This window comes from Drosophila subpulchrella, chromosome X (assembly GCF_014743375.2).
Source record: "Drosophila subpulchrella strain 33 F10 #4 breed RU33 chromosome X, RU_Dsub_v1.1 Primary Assembly, whole genome shotgun sequence".
NCBI classification, from domain to species: domain Eukaryota; kingdom Metazoa; phylum Arthropoda; class Insecta; order Diptera; family Drosophilidae; genus Drosophila; species Drosophila subpulchrella.
The window spans coordinates 17,389,990-17,404,265 of record NC_050613.1 but is presented as its reverse complement, the minus strand read 5'-3'; the positions used below and the strand labels follow the sequence as shown (position 1 = coordinate 17,404,265).

Here is a 14,276-nt window from a genome sequence, read left to right as displayed (position 1 = left end):
AATATGGCCTAACTTAAGATAACTTATAATATATCTCGGTAGTTTTTTTTTAATACGAACATGAAAATGTAATATGTTTATCATGTTACCGATTTCCCAATGTCATGTTAAAGATATAGTTTCCTAGCTGTCAGAAAAAGTTGATATGAAAGACAAATTTGTTTTCTCAATGTGATATTAATTAGACAACTCGTTATAAAGTCTGTGACCACATGATTGAGTGGAATATTGGACCTGAAAACGAAGAATTTTAACCAGAACATAACCTCTAGTTAAAAGTTTTTAGTCAGATTAAACCTAACCTGTTACTGAGAAACCAAAACCGAAAAAGCAATTTAACCAAACGTTAAAATTTAACATGACATTGAGGAACCATTTTTTCTGAATGTTATAAAGAATTTCCCCCAAAAGCAAACCACTTACGTGAAAGGTGGCCGCATTATTGAAGGTCAGCGAGAGGGCCGCCATCACCCCGCAGAGGACGAGGACCAGGGCCACCACGCCCAGCACCGAGAAGCGCTGCAGCTTGAGCGTGTACCGCTGGTAGAGGCATTCCAGCTCGTCGTTCTCGAAGCGCAGCGTGTTGAGCGGGCGGCCGCGCGTCGCCTTCACGGCATGATCCATGCGGTGCCGCCGCAGCTGCCGCTGCCGAGCGGCTCCGTCCGACGCCTGCCAAAAGGATTGGGGCCGCCAAGATCAGGGGCTGCAAGTAGAGGAGGCGGGAGATCGTATAAGTATATCATTTCATTTAAAATTTAAAACTAACTTGAGCGTTATTTCACTGGGCCTTATTGCATTCACCCTATATACAGTAATCTATGAAGCCTAAAGGGCTTACTTAATTTTGGATTACTCCTTCTACAGAGAAGTAAACACACATAGAAAGTATTTCGATTTTTTATGATCCCAAGATTAGGGACTTGTTAATGTCTTACAATCGATTTAACTTTTAGGTCATGCCTTTTACTCTTTATCGACCCTCTTAAATGTTTGATATTTTCGAAATTAAATAAATTATTTTAGAGGTTTTTATTAATTCTAAAGTTATTACTTGTATTTACAGTTATTTCAATAATATCAATTTTTTACATATATCTATGTGTTATTATACAGTGTTATTATATAGTAGTATAAGTTATATATTGCTTTAAAATTGGTTTGCAGACTTATCCAATATTAAATAAATGGAGCTTTATTTTTCGTGATTATAGGAACATTCTCTCATTTAATACATCAGAAATTTAAGAGATGATTTTAAGATTATTACTTGATTGATCAATAAATAGAATTAATACAAGTATAAACTCTTAGTCCATTTCCTATAGCATATGTCATACCAGTAGCCCAATTGAAAATTAAATTTGCAGACACATCCAATTTTTTATCAACCAATCAATATATTCCCTCGTTTTCCGCAGTGTAAGCGGGACCGGGTCACCTTGAAATCGCGCTGGCGCTGCAAGTCTGTGGTGGGTCGGCTTTGTAAAATGGGAAATGGAAAATAGGAAATGGGTGCCTTCGCCTTCGCCGCTGCCTTTGTGCATACAACACGCAACCAATGGAGGGGAAAATGTCCACCGTCGGGCAGCATCAACACATCGATGGAAAGCGAGGCAAAGCCAGGCGAAGCCCAACGCCTCGCCGGAATCGTTTAAAATAACATTTCCCATTCGCTGAAAATATCCGCTAAAAATAAGTAAGCTGAAAAGCTGGCGTGAAATCAATCAATGTTCAGCAAATTCTACCCGAATGGCCCACGCACTTGAAGAGGCGCAAAATGTTTTGAGATGGCCAGGGAACCTCCGATGACAACGGTCTTTCTGTGGCAGATTAATTGCGATCTGTATATGCGGCAATCCGTTAAATTCATTAAAATATTATGCACAAATTCAGATTGCAAATAAAATCCGTAATTAGCCGGCTTTAACGAGTGCAACGTGGAATATTTGGCCGCTGCCATTGGATCGATGTCTATATTCGGCTATGCCCGAGACGTTAAATCAATTAGGCATGAAAACATTTATAGACATCGTGGAGCAGCAGCCCACAAAATCACCTGAACGCGAAGTGAGGTGTGTTTTTGGGGGGGTAAAACAGGCAGGTTAACCCTTTTGTGGCACCCAAAACTGTCCCAATCACAAACACCATCTATCATAAAAAAAAAAAACTGAGCTGCTTCATATTGATATTATTTTTATTCAGACCTATTAGAGTTTTATAAGCTAGACCGGTGTATTATTATTAATCTTTTCATTCATAAAATTATCTGCTTAAGTAGGTCACTGAATACATATTTTAATAGGTAAAGGAAGTTGTAAAAGTAAACAAACAATATATATTATATATTTAAATAATTTTTATTATTATTATTCATTCATCATCAATCATTTCATTCATAGAATTATCAGCTCAAATAGGTACACTCACTACATATTCTTTAATAGGTTTTTCAAAGGAAGTTGTAGAAGTATATATGTAAACATTGCCTTAATAAATTTGATTGCTTCCTATGAAAACAAAATTAACATTAGCCAAATAAAAAAACTTTCTATAATATAACCATAAATACACATTCTAAGAATCCATAATACCTTTTGAAATAATATCACCGTAACAAACCTTAAAGATAGATGACCTCTCCTAATATTCTTTGAATTTTGACCCCTTTCCCATAAACACATTATCTTTATTCCATCCACTGATCCTGATAGCAAAGTTTCGAACTTAAATATTCTATCTTAGAGTTAGAGGTTTGACCATCCTACCATCAATATATCATTTTTATAACACCTTTAACCATCTTTGTATCATCATATCATCTCAATATCATCTTTCTATTACCTGTATATCATCTTTTTATCATCTTTATGTCATCTCTATATTATTCCCTGATCCTGATCCCAGAAATTCACGCACTTATGATGGCAACGAACTGTGCAAATCGATCCGAGCTCCTTGTATCTCCCAGGCCAGTTGAGCAATCATCCAGCAGATCTTCTAGAGCCTCGTGTTTGAACAGTTGCTCCGAAGAACCCTCGACAATTAGACTTCAACATGGATGTTTCTTTTGTTTGTACGGCAGCAGTTTGCCAGTCAGTCAGTCAGTCAGTTGGCCATTCAGTCAGTCAGTCAATCATTCAGTTGGCTTATTCGTTGATTCGCTGTCAATTTGTTTGCTCGCGCCGCTTGATTGTTTGCTTATGTGGGCTGTTTGAATCATTTTTGATGTGCGCATTTCGAATTTGCATTTTCGCAGCGACATTAATATAATGAGACGTGAATATTTTCAATTTTGCGTCCACATACCCATGTCCCCAACTTAATGGCTTCAATGCCCGGTGATCCACCAACCAAACGACGATCTGACCAACCGACCAGGTTGTGTGTGGGCTTGTCCAAAATTCTATTTGCGGCACGCCAAGTGCTCAGGCGAATTTCTGAGTTATGCAAGTGTAAAATACGAGTGCTTCGCACTGCAAGTTCTTCACTAAACAGAAGAAAAAGAAAAAAAAAAAAATACAAACAAAAAAGCCAAAAACACAACGCAACGGAAAAATTGCTGTCATTATAAATTCACGTCAAGTGGGAATTTCGTGCGTATTTTGGAAATTGTATTTATGGTGTCCTACATAAGTTGCGACGAGCTGTTTTAGCGATGTTATATTTCTGGCCGGGCCGCAAATGAATTAAATAACATTCGATTATGATTGGAAATAGATCGATTGAGGGCCGCCTTCTGGGAATACTTGGCATCCTCCATCCATCCATCGAATAATATATGTACACATGTACTAGCTACCCCTCTCGAAAATGGGAAAACATGACAATCTCTTGTGTTTCCCCCTTGTGGAACATTGACAGGCGCACCAGCCATCCCATCGGGGAGATCAGAGTCCAAAGAGGCTTCTTGCCAAGACTGGTCACCATAGTAGTGCTGTCTATTAGAGAATACTGCTTAATGAAACCCCCCAAAAACCCAGGGGTTGCGTTCCGTGTCAATCAGCGGATGCCCTCCCCAAGAAAGAGTGCAAATAAAATGCAAAGCAAGTGAATTTGCAGCGATTTCTCGATTGATTTTCTAGCCCCAGCAATTGACAGCAATTAGGTTTGCAACACTTTTAGGGGCTCCGCATTAATCGTCATCATTCTCGCAATATAATCAATCAGATTTCAATTTCCAATTTTCGCTTTCGTCGTCTGGCGCCCGGCAACAAATTAAGGCAAAAGCGATAGATGGATAGATCGATAGATATACAGATAGAATAGAAAACCCGATGCAAAAGCAGCATTCAGCATCAGCGAAATGACGCAAACCGAACAGAAAATATTTAGCAAAAAAAGGAAATCACTAAATGTACGATTGTGTGTATGGACATGGCCATATCAAACGGTTTTTATGGCCCACTAAACTGATTGGATTCGTGGGATTCATTTGTAGTTTCCAAAATGGGAAGCTCCGGGAACTGCAGCAAAATTAAGGGTGTGAAAGATCAAGGAATAATAGTTTAAGGCCTTTTCATATTCTGGAAAACTAAGCCACAAAGGTGCTAGGAAATATAATGTTCTCCATTTTAAGTTGGATTTTATATACCTTAAATATGGTAAGCATCCTTTAAAGACCTTCAGGATATGACTTGACAAAATGGATCACCCCCTTGTGCACTGATTATTACAAAGAACCCATCTATCAAATACAACCAACCAACTTGCCAAGGCTCACTCATCCGCCATGTGGCACATAAATACATTTTTCCACATTTTGCCATTGCCAAAGGGAAACGAAAATTGTATTAGACCAAAGTTTCCTACTAAAATATTTTGATAGACAACAAAGTTTGTCTCTCTGGCCAGCCGTTTGTGTAGCGAAGCCGGTCCAAAAACTAATTATATTTGTATATGTTCATCGTAGGACACAGCAAGCCCAATTTTCCCCCTTTTGCCTGGCAAGTGGGAAAGACAAAATCAATTAGCGGATCCGGTGCACGGTTTTGCCGTCCACTTTACCAAATAATTTATTACACTGGCTAACAAAACAAAAAGAGATGCTTTCGAACAGGGAACCATCTTTTTGTTGACTCCAAAAAATACCTTTATTAAATACTATTCGGTGCTGCACTAAATCATTTTGATTATTAAGACGATAAGTCATTACATCTATTAGTGATTTTCTAAAATATATAAAAATGTATCTTTCAGAAATTTTTGTTTTTCATAATAGGAAATATTTTTTAATAAAAATGCATTTTTCAAAATTGGCGTTATCATAATTATGTTTAACTTCTACCAAAATTAAAATACAATTTTTGTATACACTTTCGAACAATAGTCCTCTAAAAACATGTTTTTGAATGGCATTTTAAAAATATTGTCTTAAATAGAGATTCCCATTGTTTTGTCAACGAGTGTTATCTGCATCCAAAATGTTGCCCATATATTTCGTTTATTTTCTTGTTATTGGCATTTAAGTAGGCCATCATGTTCGGGGTTTTGCAACAAAATCAGTTTAGCTGACCCTCCAAACTCGGTAAATTGAATAGAAAGCAGGACATTGCGGGCTTTTTGGGAGGGTGGAAAAGCTGGCGCCACACGAAATTTGATGTCTCGCCAAGGAACTCGTATATGTGAGCTCAGCTCCCTACTCCAAAAACCCGAAGCCCATAAAAACCGCTGCCATTTGTTGGGCTTTAGCGGTTTTATTAGCATGTGGGCGAAATTCGATTTCCATCCTGTGAGGAATTTGATATACAACATGCAAAGCAAATTGATGATGCACTCTGAGGCTAATTTATAATTACTTTAAAGGTTATAAAATAGGAGGAGGATTCTTTTGAAGGATATTTGCGATTACAGGATGTCAGGCGAATGCCTTTTATCCGAGTTCTGTCCATGATGTCAGCACACCTTTCATTGCTCTCTGGGGGTAAAAATTGTGCTACATGGCACACACCTCGTCACGATAAGAACTGAAAAAGCATTGCACTTTGCACTCAGATAATGGACAAGGCAAATAGATGCATATAAAGTGCACCATTCCAGCAAGGCAACCTGCGTATTTATGTAGATACTATTGTATCTACAGGTTTTTCCCCAGACAAGGCATTAATCTGCAGACCATCTGCGTTTCTTATCAGTCAACAGCTACAGTCGAACTTTGAGATGAGGAACTTTCCCAAAAATAATAAAGTGAAACAACCCATTCAGATCTTTACAAGTTTGTACTTTGAATTAAAATGTATTTCTAGCTTTTTAAAGAGAAGATCAGTTTTAAATGGTTATCTTATGTATTATACGAAATTATGGTATTATTAGGGAGGTAGTACTGTTACCTGTAGGTAGGTTCTCTGTGTGCTCAACTCCTCTATTTACACGGTATCTTGGCTTTTTAAATGCAGTGCAATGCACTGCCAGCTGATACAATACCCACTCACTCACTTATTCCACATTCCCCACTCGGCTTTCGCCGTTGGAACGATAAAACTTTTAGTTGACTTATAGAGAAATTCAAAGTTTGAAGGTTTTTTCTTATCAAGACGACAAACAATCAGTTGCTATTAATATATAGAGTAAAGAAATTGCGTCACAAGTCAACATATATACATATAATATTCAAAAAAGATCTTATGAATCATTAAGTACATGAAAATATATTTGGTTTTTTTAAAAACAAGAAGTCACAATATCTAGTTAGTCCAAAGATTTATTTATATTTAATTTCTAAGTTTTTTTTAAATTTTTTAAACGCAATTTAATGCTTTCTTTTTTTTCCAGTGTCGGTTTGGATCAAATTTGATTTGGTATTTGAGTGATTTTCTGCGAACTCCCCGATTTGCCGTGCTTTTTATTGCATTTTTGCGCCTAATTAAACCCACGGCACAAAGCGCGAGATATCAAGAAACGCACTGAGCATATGTAAAAACCTCTAACCTAGGACTGACTGCGAACTGAATCGAATCGCTTGTTAGCCGCCTCGAACGTGGCTTCGCATCCGCAATGAATGGATGACGGCAGGATGGTATGGATGAGGTGCTGTAGAAACTGAGGAATGGAGGAGGTCTATGAGGTTGAGGTACAATACAAGGCAAGGGCACGATGCAAATTACCCCGAAAGGCCATCGCACAAAATGAAATCAATAAAAAGTTTATTTTTAACACACTCTCGAAACGCTGGATGATTGAACGCCTGACGATCTGGAGCCTCAGCGGGTTAATCGTGTGTGAATGCATCCCTCTGCGGTGTTCCGAATCAGATTGAGTTGGTTTAAAAATATATACATCTAAGTTCGATCAATGATCCATCAAATTTTTAACATGTATACCAAAACTAGGATCAATTCAAACAGATTTACTAATATACAGTATACTAATACCAATTTTTCCTTGAATCTGGCTTCTTATTATAATACAATGTACCTAATAATGTCTGCTTAAGAGTTTTCTGTCCAAATGACAGTGGGGCATTTGGTTATAGGATGCTGTCTGGCCTGTCAATCGAACTCAGTTGCCCTCGTTCTGGCCAAGATTCCCAGCGAAAGTGGCAAAATCATCGAGCTGGCTAGCGACCCCAGAATAACCGATCTTCAGCTATAACACCTTGACAATTATTTACAATTTTCATTCAGAAATCTGAAATGACTTGAAAAGAACACAAGGGCAAATGGGTTGGAATAATACTAATAATACTATCTTTTGAGATGTTTTTACCCGTATATTGTATCTACTCAAATCATTGTAACTGTAAAGATAGCACAACTTTGTTGCTGTTAGATGCACAAAGAGATGATATAACTATTTTCCTGTAAAGGAATGATTACCAATCCCACATATTTATAGAACATCTGCTCGGATATTCGTTTCTGCATCATTGCTCCCCCAGCATGCACAATTGATAGTCTTAAATTGCAACCGGAAGTTGCATGATTCGAGTGATCAGGGAAGCATCTGTTTCAAGGTTTAATGCTGCCTTCTAATATGATATAGTGCCCTCTGTTCCCGAACCCGATCAACTAACTAATCGCTAAACGATTATAGAGACAACTACTGTAATTTCGCTATAAAATACCTCCCCCTTTTCAAGATGCAGGTGGAGGAGCTATTGACTGTGACGCAATTGGAGGTGGCCATCAAAACGCAAACTTATTATTAGTAATCTATGCTATTAGCTGCAACTTATGGGTGTTTCATAAGAGCAAAACCTTGGCCACTTTGGCCCCGGCAACCCCTTACCTCCATCACTCGCTAATGCAGGGCACGCAAAGAAAAACGGAAACCCAATCCGAATCCGAAATCCACAATTACCCCCGACTTTTACCCCACACCATCCAAGATACCTAGATATACCCGTAATTTAGCTGGGTCAGCGGGGCGACCATTATGAATATTAAATATTTGCTATTTCGAGTGAAAACAAAACGAAAAACGACATAAACTGCGCTCTAATCCAATGGGTAATGGTATTTTTCCACTGAATTATGAACCTGCTGCAGAGATATCTCTATTTAAAATCGTTGATGAAAAACAAAGTTTGCCTTAGTGACTTTAAACTATCGTTCTTAACGATGATGCCTCATATTTGGCACAGCCTCTTGAAGTTTTTGCAAATTAGAAACATGACAGCCAAACCGTTTAAAAACCTTTTTGTTTATTGCTTTCTTGGCCTAGTCTTGGTAAAAAATTATCATATATTTTAAAAATATTGCTAGAAAGACAGGTACTGCAAAGAAAATTTGAAAACTGGCACTTTGAGGTTTTTTAAATTGGTTTTCCATTAGTGTTAAAGACTGTTTTAAACTTATTTAAAGCAATATATTGAATGGAAAATATTAGAATGCACGAGAATTATATCAATCGCACTTCCCAAGTTTTAATAGTTCTCGAGATCTCAAACAGCCAGTCATGTTTAGATCGACTTGGCTGTTAATTATAATCAAAAGTGATAAGTATAAACAAAAGTTCCACTGCTCTGGCGTTTATAATTTTTGAATTACTTCTGTTCGTACAGACTAAATCGCATTGAACATTAATTCAGGGTATTAACAAATATGTATACTTTATATGGCTTTATATGGTTTACAAACTTAAAAAGCCACGATAGATGTTTTTGTATTACTTTGGGTTATTTTAAAGATTAATAATATATTTTTCTGGGATTCCCTCATCTTTTATCTAAGAAAACGTGCCTTGAAAACCAAAGGGTTATTCGCCAAAATCGACATCTGCGAAATCATTTGCCGCCCATGTGTTGTCATCATGAAGAGCCAGTTGCTCGACGATGGTCTTTGGGCCTTTTGTCAGAGCATCTCACTTAAAGTGTTGACTTTTAAATGGCAGCCGGCAGAAGCTAACCGAAACAGCGAAATGAAAAGAAAATAAGCGACGAAACACCAGAAACGCCAGCGGCGAGAGAAATAATATTTCCGATTGTCATTGACTTTGTCCTTAGAATATTTGAAACAACAGCAAAAAAAAGATGGCAACAAATGAAAACGTCAGAAATTCGTCGTTCTTTTATTTTATTTTTATTTTTTTTTGAGCCTGCACAAGACAGCCGGAAGGATGCGATGAGAAAGTATTCGCCAGGAGTTGACGTTTTGACTGCTTCCTTCGAATTTCGCAGACCGGATGCTGGACATCATCGCTGGAACTGGGCAATCGGTGGGGATAAACAGCAAATCGCACATCGCAAACACACAGGCGGGACAAAAGGCAACTTCTGGGTTGTTGAACTAAATATGCCAAATGAATTGCAGGTGTCTTGAGTGCAGCGACCCACGCACACAGGAAACGGCTGGCGGTGGTGCAGCAAAGTGTCCTTTCCCATCCCATCCTAACCCGTCCTCCTGGTGGTGGCCACCCAGCACCCAGTGCCACCCACCAGGACACTTGCCCCACCACCTGAGGAAAGCCAGGACACACACACACTTCAGCCTTTCTACGCTCGCGGTGCTGATGACCCTTTGGCGGCCTGCCAACAACAACAACAGACAGACCCACTGAAGGACCCTCTCCAAAGGACCAAGCGGCACTACACAGAAGAAAAAAACACGTAAGAATAAATTTGATATTCGCATGGTATAATTTTTACCATTGAGTAATGTATACTTGATATTGAGTAATGGTGTATCTTGAATTTCCTCTCTTTGAAATTTTTCTCTCTCAAAATAGAGATAAAAGAGCGAGATATCGCTAAAAATTTCTGTGGCTAAGAGCGAGACAGCAATATTCGAATCCTTAAGGATCAGTTGAATATTAGCATGGTATTATTTTTACCATTGGGTAATGTAAACTTGATATTAAGGAATGGTATATCTTGAATTTCCGCTCTTTGCAAAGTCTCTCTCTCAAAATATATAGAAAAGAGCGTAATAACGCTTAAAACAACTCTATGTAAGAGCGAAACAGCAATATTCAAAACCCTCCTAAACAGAAAAGAAGAGAAAAAAGCAAGATGGCGAAAGAATTAAAATAATATACCCCTATCTATATAGAATCTTTACCAAATTCCAACCAAAATCATCATCATAACTTATCAATATTTTTTCTCTGTGCACCCCTAGTAGACTTTATGGGAGGCTTGTTGCCCTCAAAGGATGTGGGTAAGCGAGTCCAATGTCCTCTTTAGACAAATGTTGTTTACGACATTTGTTGTGACTCGGGGACTACTCGAATTAAAGGACTTGGCTGAGCATAGCATGTCTTAGTTTAGACAGAAGAGACAGAGAAAATCACGAAATTGAATACACTTATAGATCGAATTCAAGGCATTTGATTAACTACCCACCAAAATTATAGCTTTGGTTGCATCATTTGGCACGCAATTTCCACTTGACCTTGACGTGCCATCCAGAACTTTGCTTCCTTCTCGTAGACAACCGCCTTATACACACTCCCCAACTCTACGCAAAACTCTTTATCTGTCTACATATACCCTATGACATCACTACCCGAATCGCGAATCGATAAAAGGTTTTCTTCTCTCTAGAAGGCCGTAAACAAAGCAGCAAATGATAAGTATAATATGTCAAGCTTTTGGGATCATGTTAGGCTCCCATAACCATCGGGTCAATTTAGCATACTTCATTGGAGGAAACTCTCATGTAACCAGAACCAAGGTATTTTTCTACGATGGGTACCTCTTTTTTTAATAATAAAAAAAAAACTATGTTATATTGTATATAAGTTGCATCTACTATGACATGTCGATAAGAAAACCTGAATATATAAGTATCTTAAGCAAATCAATATTTAAAGTGTTATATGATTAACATAAAATAAAGAATATTATTAAGTCTAATCATCAGTTCTAATTGTTGAAACTGTTAAACAACACAACGGGTCTTAAGTTCAAGGCAGGTGGCTAACTATTATTATTTTGATCACCACTGTTTATTCATAAGCACACTTCGGTATAGCGTTTCCCATGGCAGCTTATCTATCTTCTCGCCTTATCAACCCGTCTCTGCGTCCGTAGCGAAAGTTTCCTGACCCTCCGCAAAGAAGCACGTAAGATCGGTGGAGAGTGTCCCGACCATAAAATACCTGTACCTCAGATCGTTATAACTTTACTTCCTATCGTGCGAAATTGAAACCAAACAAGCACTACGAGAATTACTAAATAATAAATAAAAAACTTGAATTCATATGTTATATCTTTAATCTTGAAGTCCTTACAATGTAAACTTTGAGGGACATAAATAATAATATTATTATGTTTGATTATTTTTAATTTTTAGTTAAGATTATCACCTTTAAATTTATATTATGTTATAGGTGCACTTTGACCTTTTAGCTAAGAAAGTAAGGTGCATTGTTTAATTATAGAGTTATATTTATAGCGTGTAATAATGGGCTAGTAGAATGTAAATCTTATAGGTAACAACTATTGATTAACTTATACAAAGTACTCTTAATTGATTACCCAGACAAATATGCCCTTTGGCCGCTTAAAAAAAACAAGGTATAACTTGTACATTGAATGTGCAATCGCTCTGGCCACTTGAGTTTTGGTTTTTATCAGCGCAACTCGAAAGCTGATTAACCCCAGACCACATACTCTTTCCCCCCTTTTGAAAGTCAATTCCACCGCACTGATTTTTGTTTGTCTGTTTGCAATGTCATTTGGGAATATTGCCCGCACTGTGGAAAATTTAGAGTTCCAGAAAGTGGCGCATAGCAGGGGTCACCTGAGGATTTTGCAGTCCTACTGCAGGTCGGAGTCGTTTTAATATGCCCCCTCCCCTCCAGGAAGTTTCCTTCCATTATAATTTCCACCGCAGTTCCTGTATCTTACGGGTCAAAGGTCAGTTCCGTTCCTAAGTTCACTGACACATAAGGGAATCGATCAGGAATTGCGGGTATGGTAAATAAATGTTCCCATTTATAATCGAAAAAACTTGATAATAGAGCGGAAATAGATAATTTTCGGGACCCCAAAGAATGTTCTACCCATAATACAAGCATGATCATCTATGGTATTTTTGCAAAACATCACTTGCACTTTTAGGCGATACACCCGACTGAATTCGGAATTGATCTGCCCATTATGTTCTATTATAGAACAGTCGCGTCTGTTTCGCTTTCATCTTTTTTTTTTTTTGGTCGCCAACATGTGTGAAACATCTGACAGCGTATTTTGCTATGTCATGCCAAAAAAAAAAACACAATGGGCTATGAAAATACTCGATTCTACGAGCTTACCCAAAATCGCTATAAATAGGAGACCCCTGGCAGACCCTTAAGTTCTATGGAGAACTTTCCTGTTTGTTGAGTTTTTTGTGAATCACAGTCGATTGTATCTTTTGAGACGTGCCAAAAGTAGTTAGCAAAATTGGTATCGAAATCTAAGTGGAATTTTTAATTAACCAATTTGTATGTGTGTCAAAATGGAAGTGTTAATGCCTTTAGATGTTTTAAATTTTAATTATTTTTTCCATTATTTTATAACTGCAGTAAATTGCCAGAATGCTTCATGTGCCGTCGGCGGTTGGCCGCTTAATTGTTTGCCATAAGCGGATTGGAAAACTCGTAAAACGTCGTCTAAAAGTGGGCAGTAAATTATCATATATGTATTATGTCCGGCATCATTATCATCATTGTTATTACATAATGTCCAACGATGTGTGGAAAGTGTTTTGGTTTTTTTTGCCCCAAACTTTATATGGAATATGTATGTTAGTTCTAATCGAGAAGTGACAAACTTCCCTTAATGAGGCCAAAGTAGTAATGTTAATTAATTTGCCCAACTTGGCGCAAAAGTGTCGAACAAACAGGCCGAGAAACCTGCTGACAGGTTCAAGTGATGGCTGCTGGAATCGAAGAAACGTGAAACAATGGCCCATGGAACATCTTAAGACCCTCGAGTTGGCAGGCGCCAATTTCACAATGCAAATTGCCCGATAATTGTTTGCTCAGCAGGCAGCCTCAATTGGCCAAACGATGTAATAAAATGGGGTTGTTCAGGATGGAAACAGTTTCACTTCGCTCTGAGGTAGCTAATTGCGGGTATTAACATCTATAGCACTAGCTTACAGAGTACGTTTTCTCTTTTGGAAAACCTAAACTTAAAAAATACTTTTTTCAAAAACCAAAAATATATATCTTTTAAAATTCTTGGTACTTCATTTTTGTAGGTTAGGTAGATAGTTCTAATCAAACTTTTCAAGATTGTAAAGCTCTAGACAGAAGTTGTTGTTCATTTCCCATATCACTAGTTCTGAACTACCAATTGGGGCTATAAAATGATCTTAACTGATTGACTGGTTCTTAAGAGCTGATATTTGTTAAGTACTCTACTTTGTAAGCTAGTGTAATTCGAGTGCGTCCAATAGGCGTTGTGCGTGGTGGCCAAATCCCCCCTCTATTTACCTGTCAATCTGCTCTCTCTCTGGCGTTGACTCGCTCATGCATGATTGATGGCATTGATTGATCGGCGGTGAGTTGGCCACGGGGCGGGGACCTAAGATACGAGCAATCATCTGGCCGACTGATCATTGTCATGTCGATCAAATTAGCAATTAGATAAACAATCGAAACAATGAGTTAATACAGCCCATTCAACGCTGCTCGATCAAGTTATGACTTTGTTATGAAATTAAATTGCAAAGTGCCTAAATTAAAATGTTCAAGAAGATTAGAAGGCTGAATGGGTAAGCGCAGCGAATTACTAATGCTCTTACAGAATTTTTTTTTAAAACTAATAAATGTTTTATAAGAAATATATATTTTTTAAGGCTTGCTTAACGAAAACAACTAATTAATTTTAAAAAATTGATTAGTTTTTT

The 14,276-nt window shown here is 37.7% G+C and overlaps 1 protein-coding gene across 14 annotated transcripts in view; it reads right to left on the bottom strand.

The window, feature by feature from the left end:
* Positions 1–14,276, bottom strand: part of LOC119558084 (Ca(2+)/calmodulin-responsive adenylate cyclase) — a 36,614-nt gene that overhangs the window by 14,042 nt on the left and 8,296 nt on the right. For all 14 annotated transcript variants that reach the window (XM_037871266.1, XM_037871269.1, XM_037871273.1 and 11 more), the window contains exon 3: positions 424–703. In XM_037871266.1, the coding sequence (XP_037727194.1) occupies positions 424–624 (201 nt within the window). In that variant the 5' untranslated portion in view covers positions 625–703. The remainder of the gene's footprint in view (positions 1–423; positions 704–14,276) is intronic.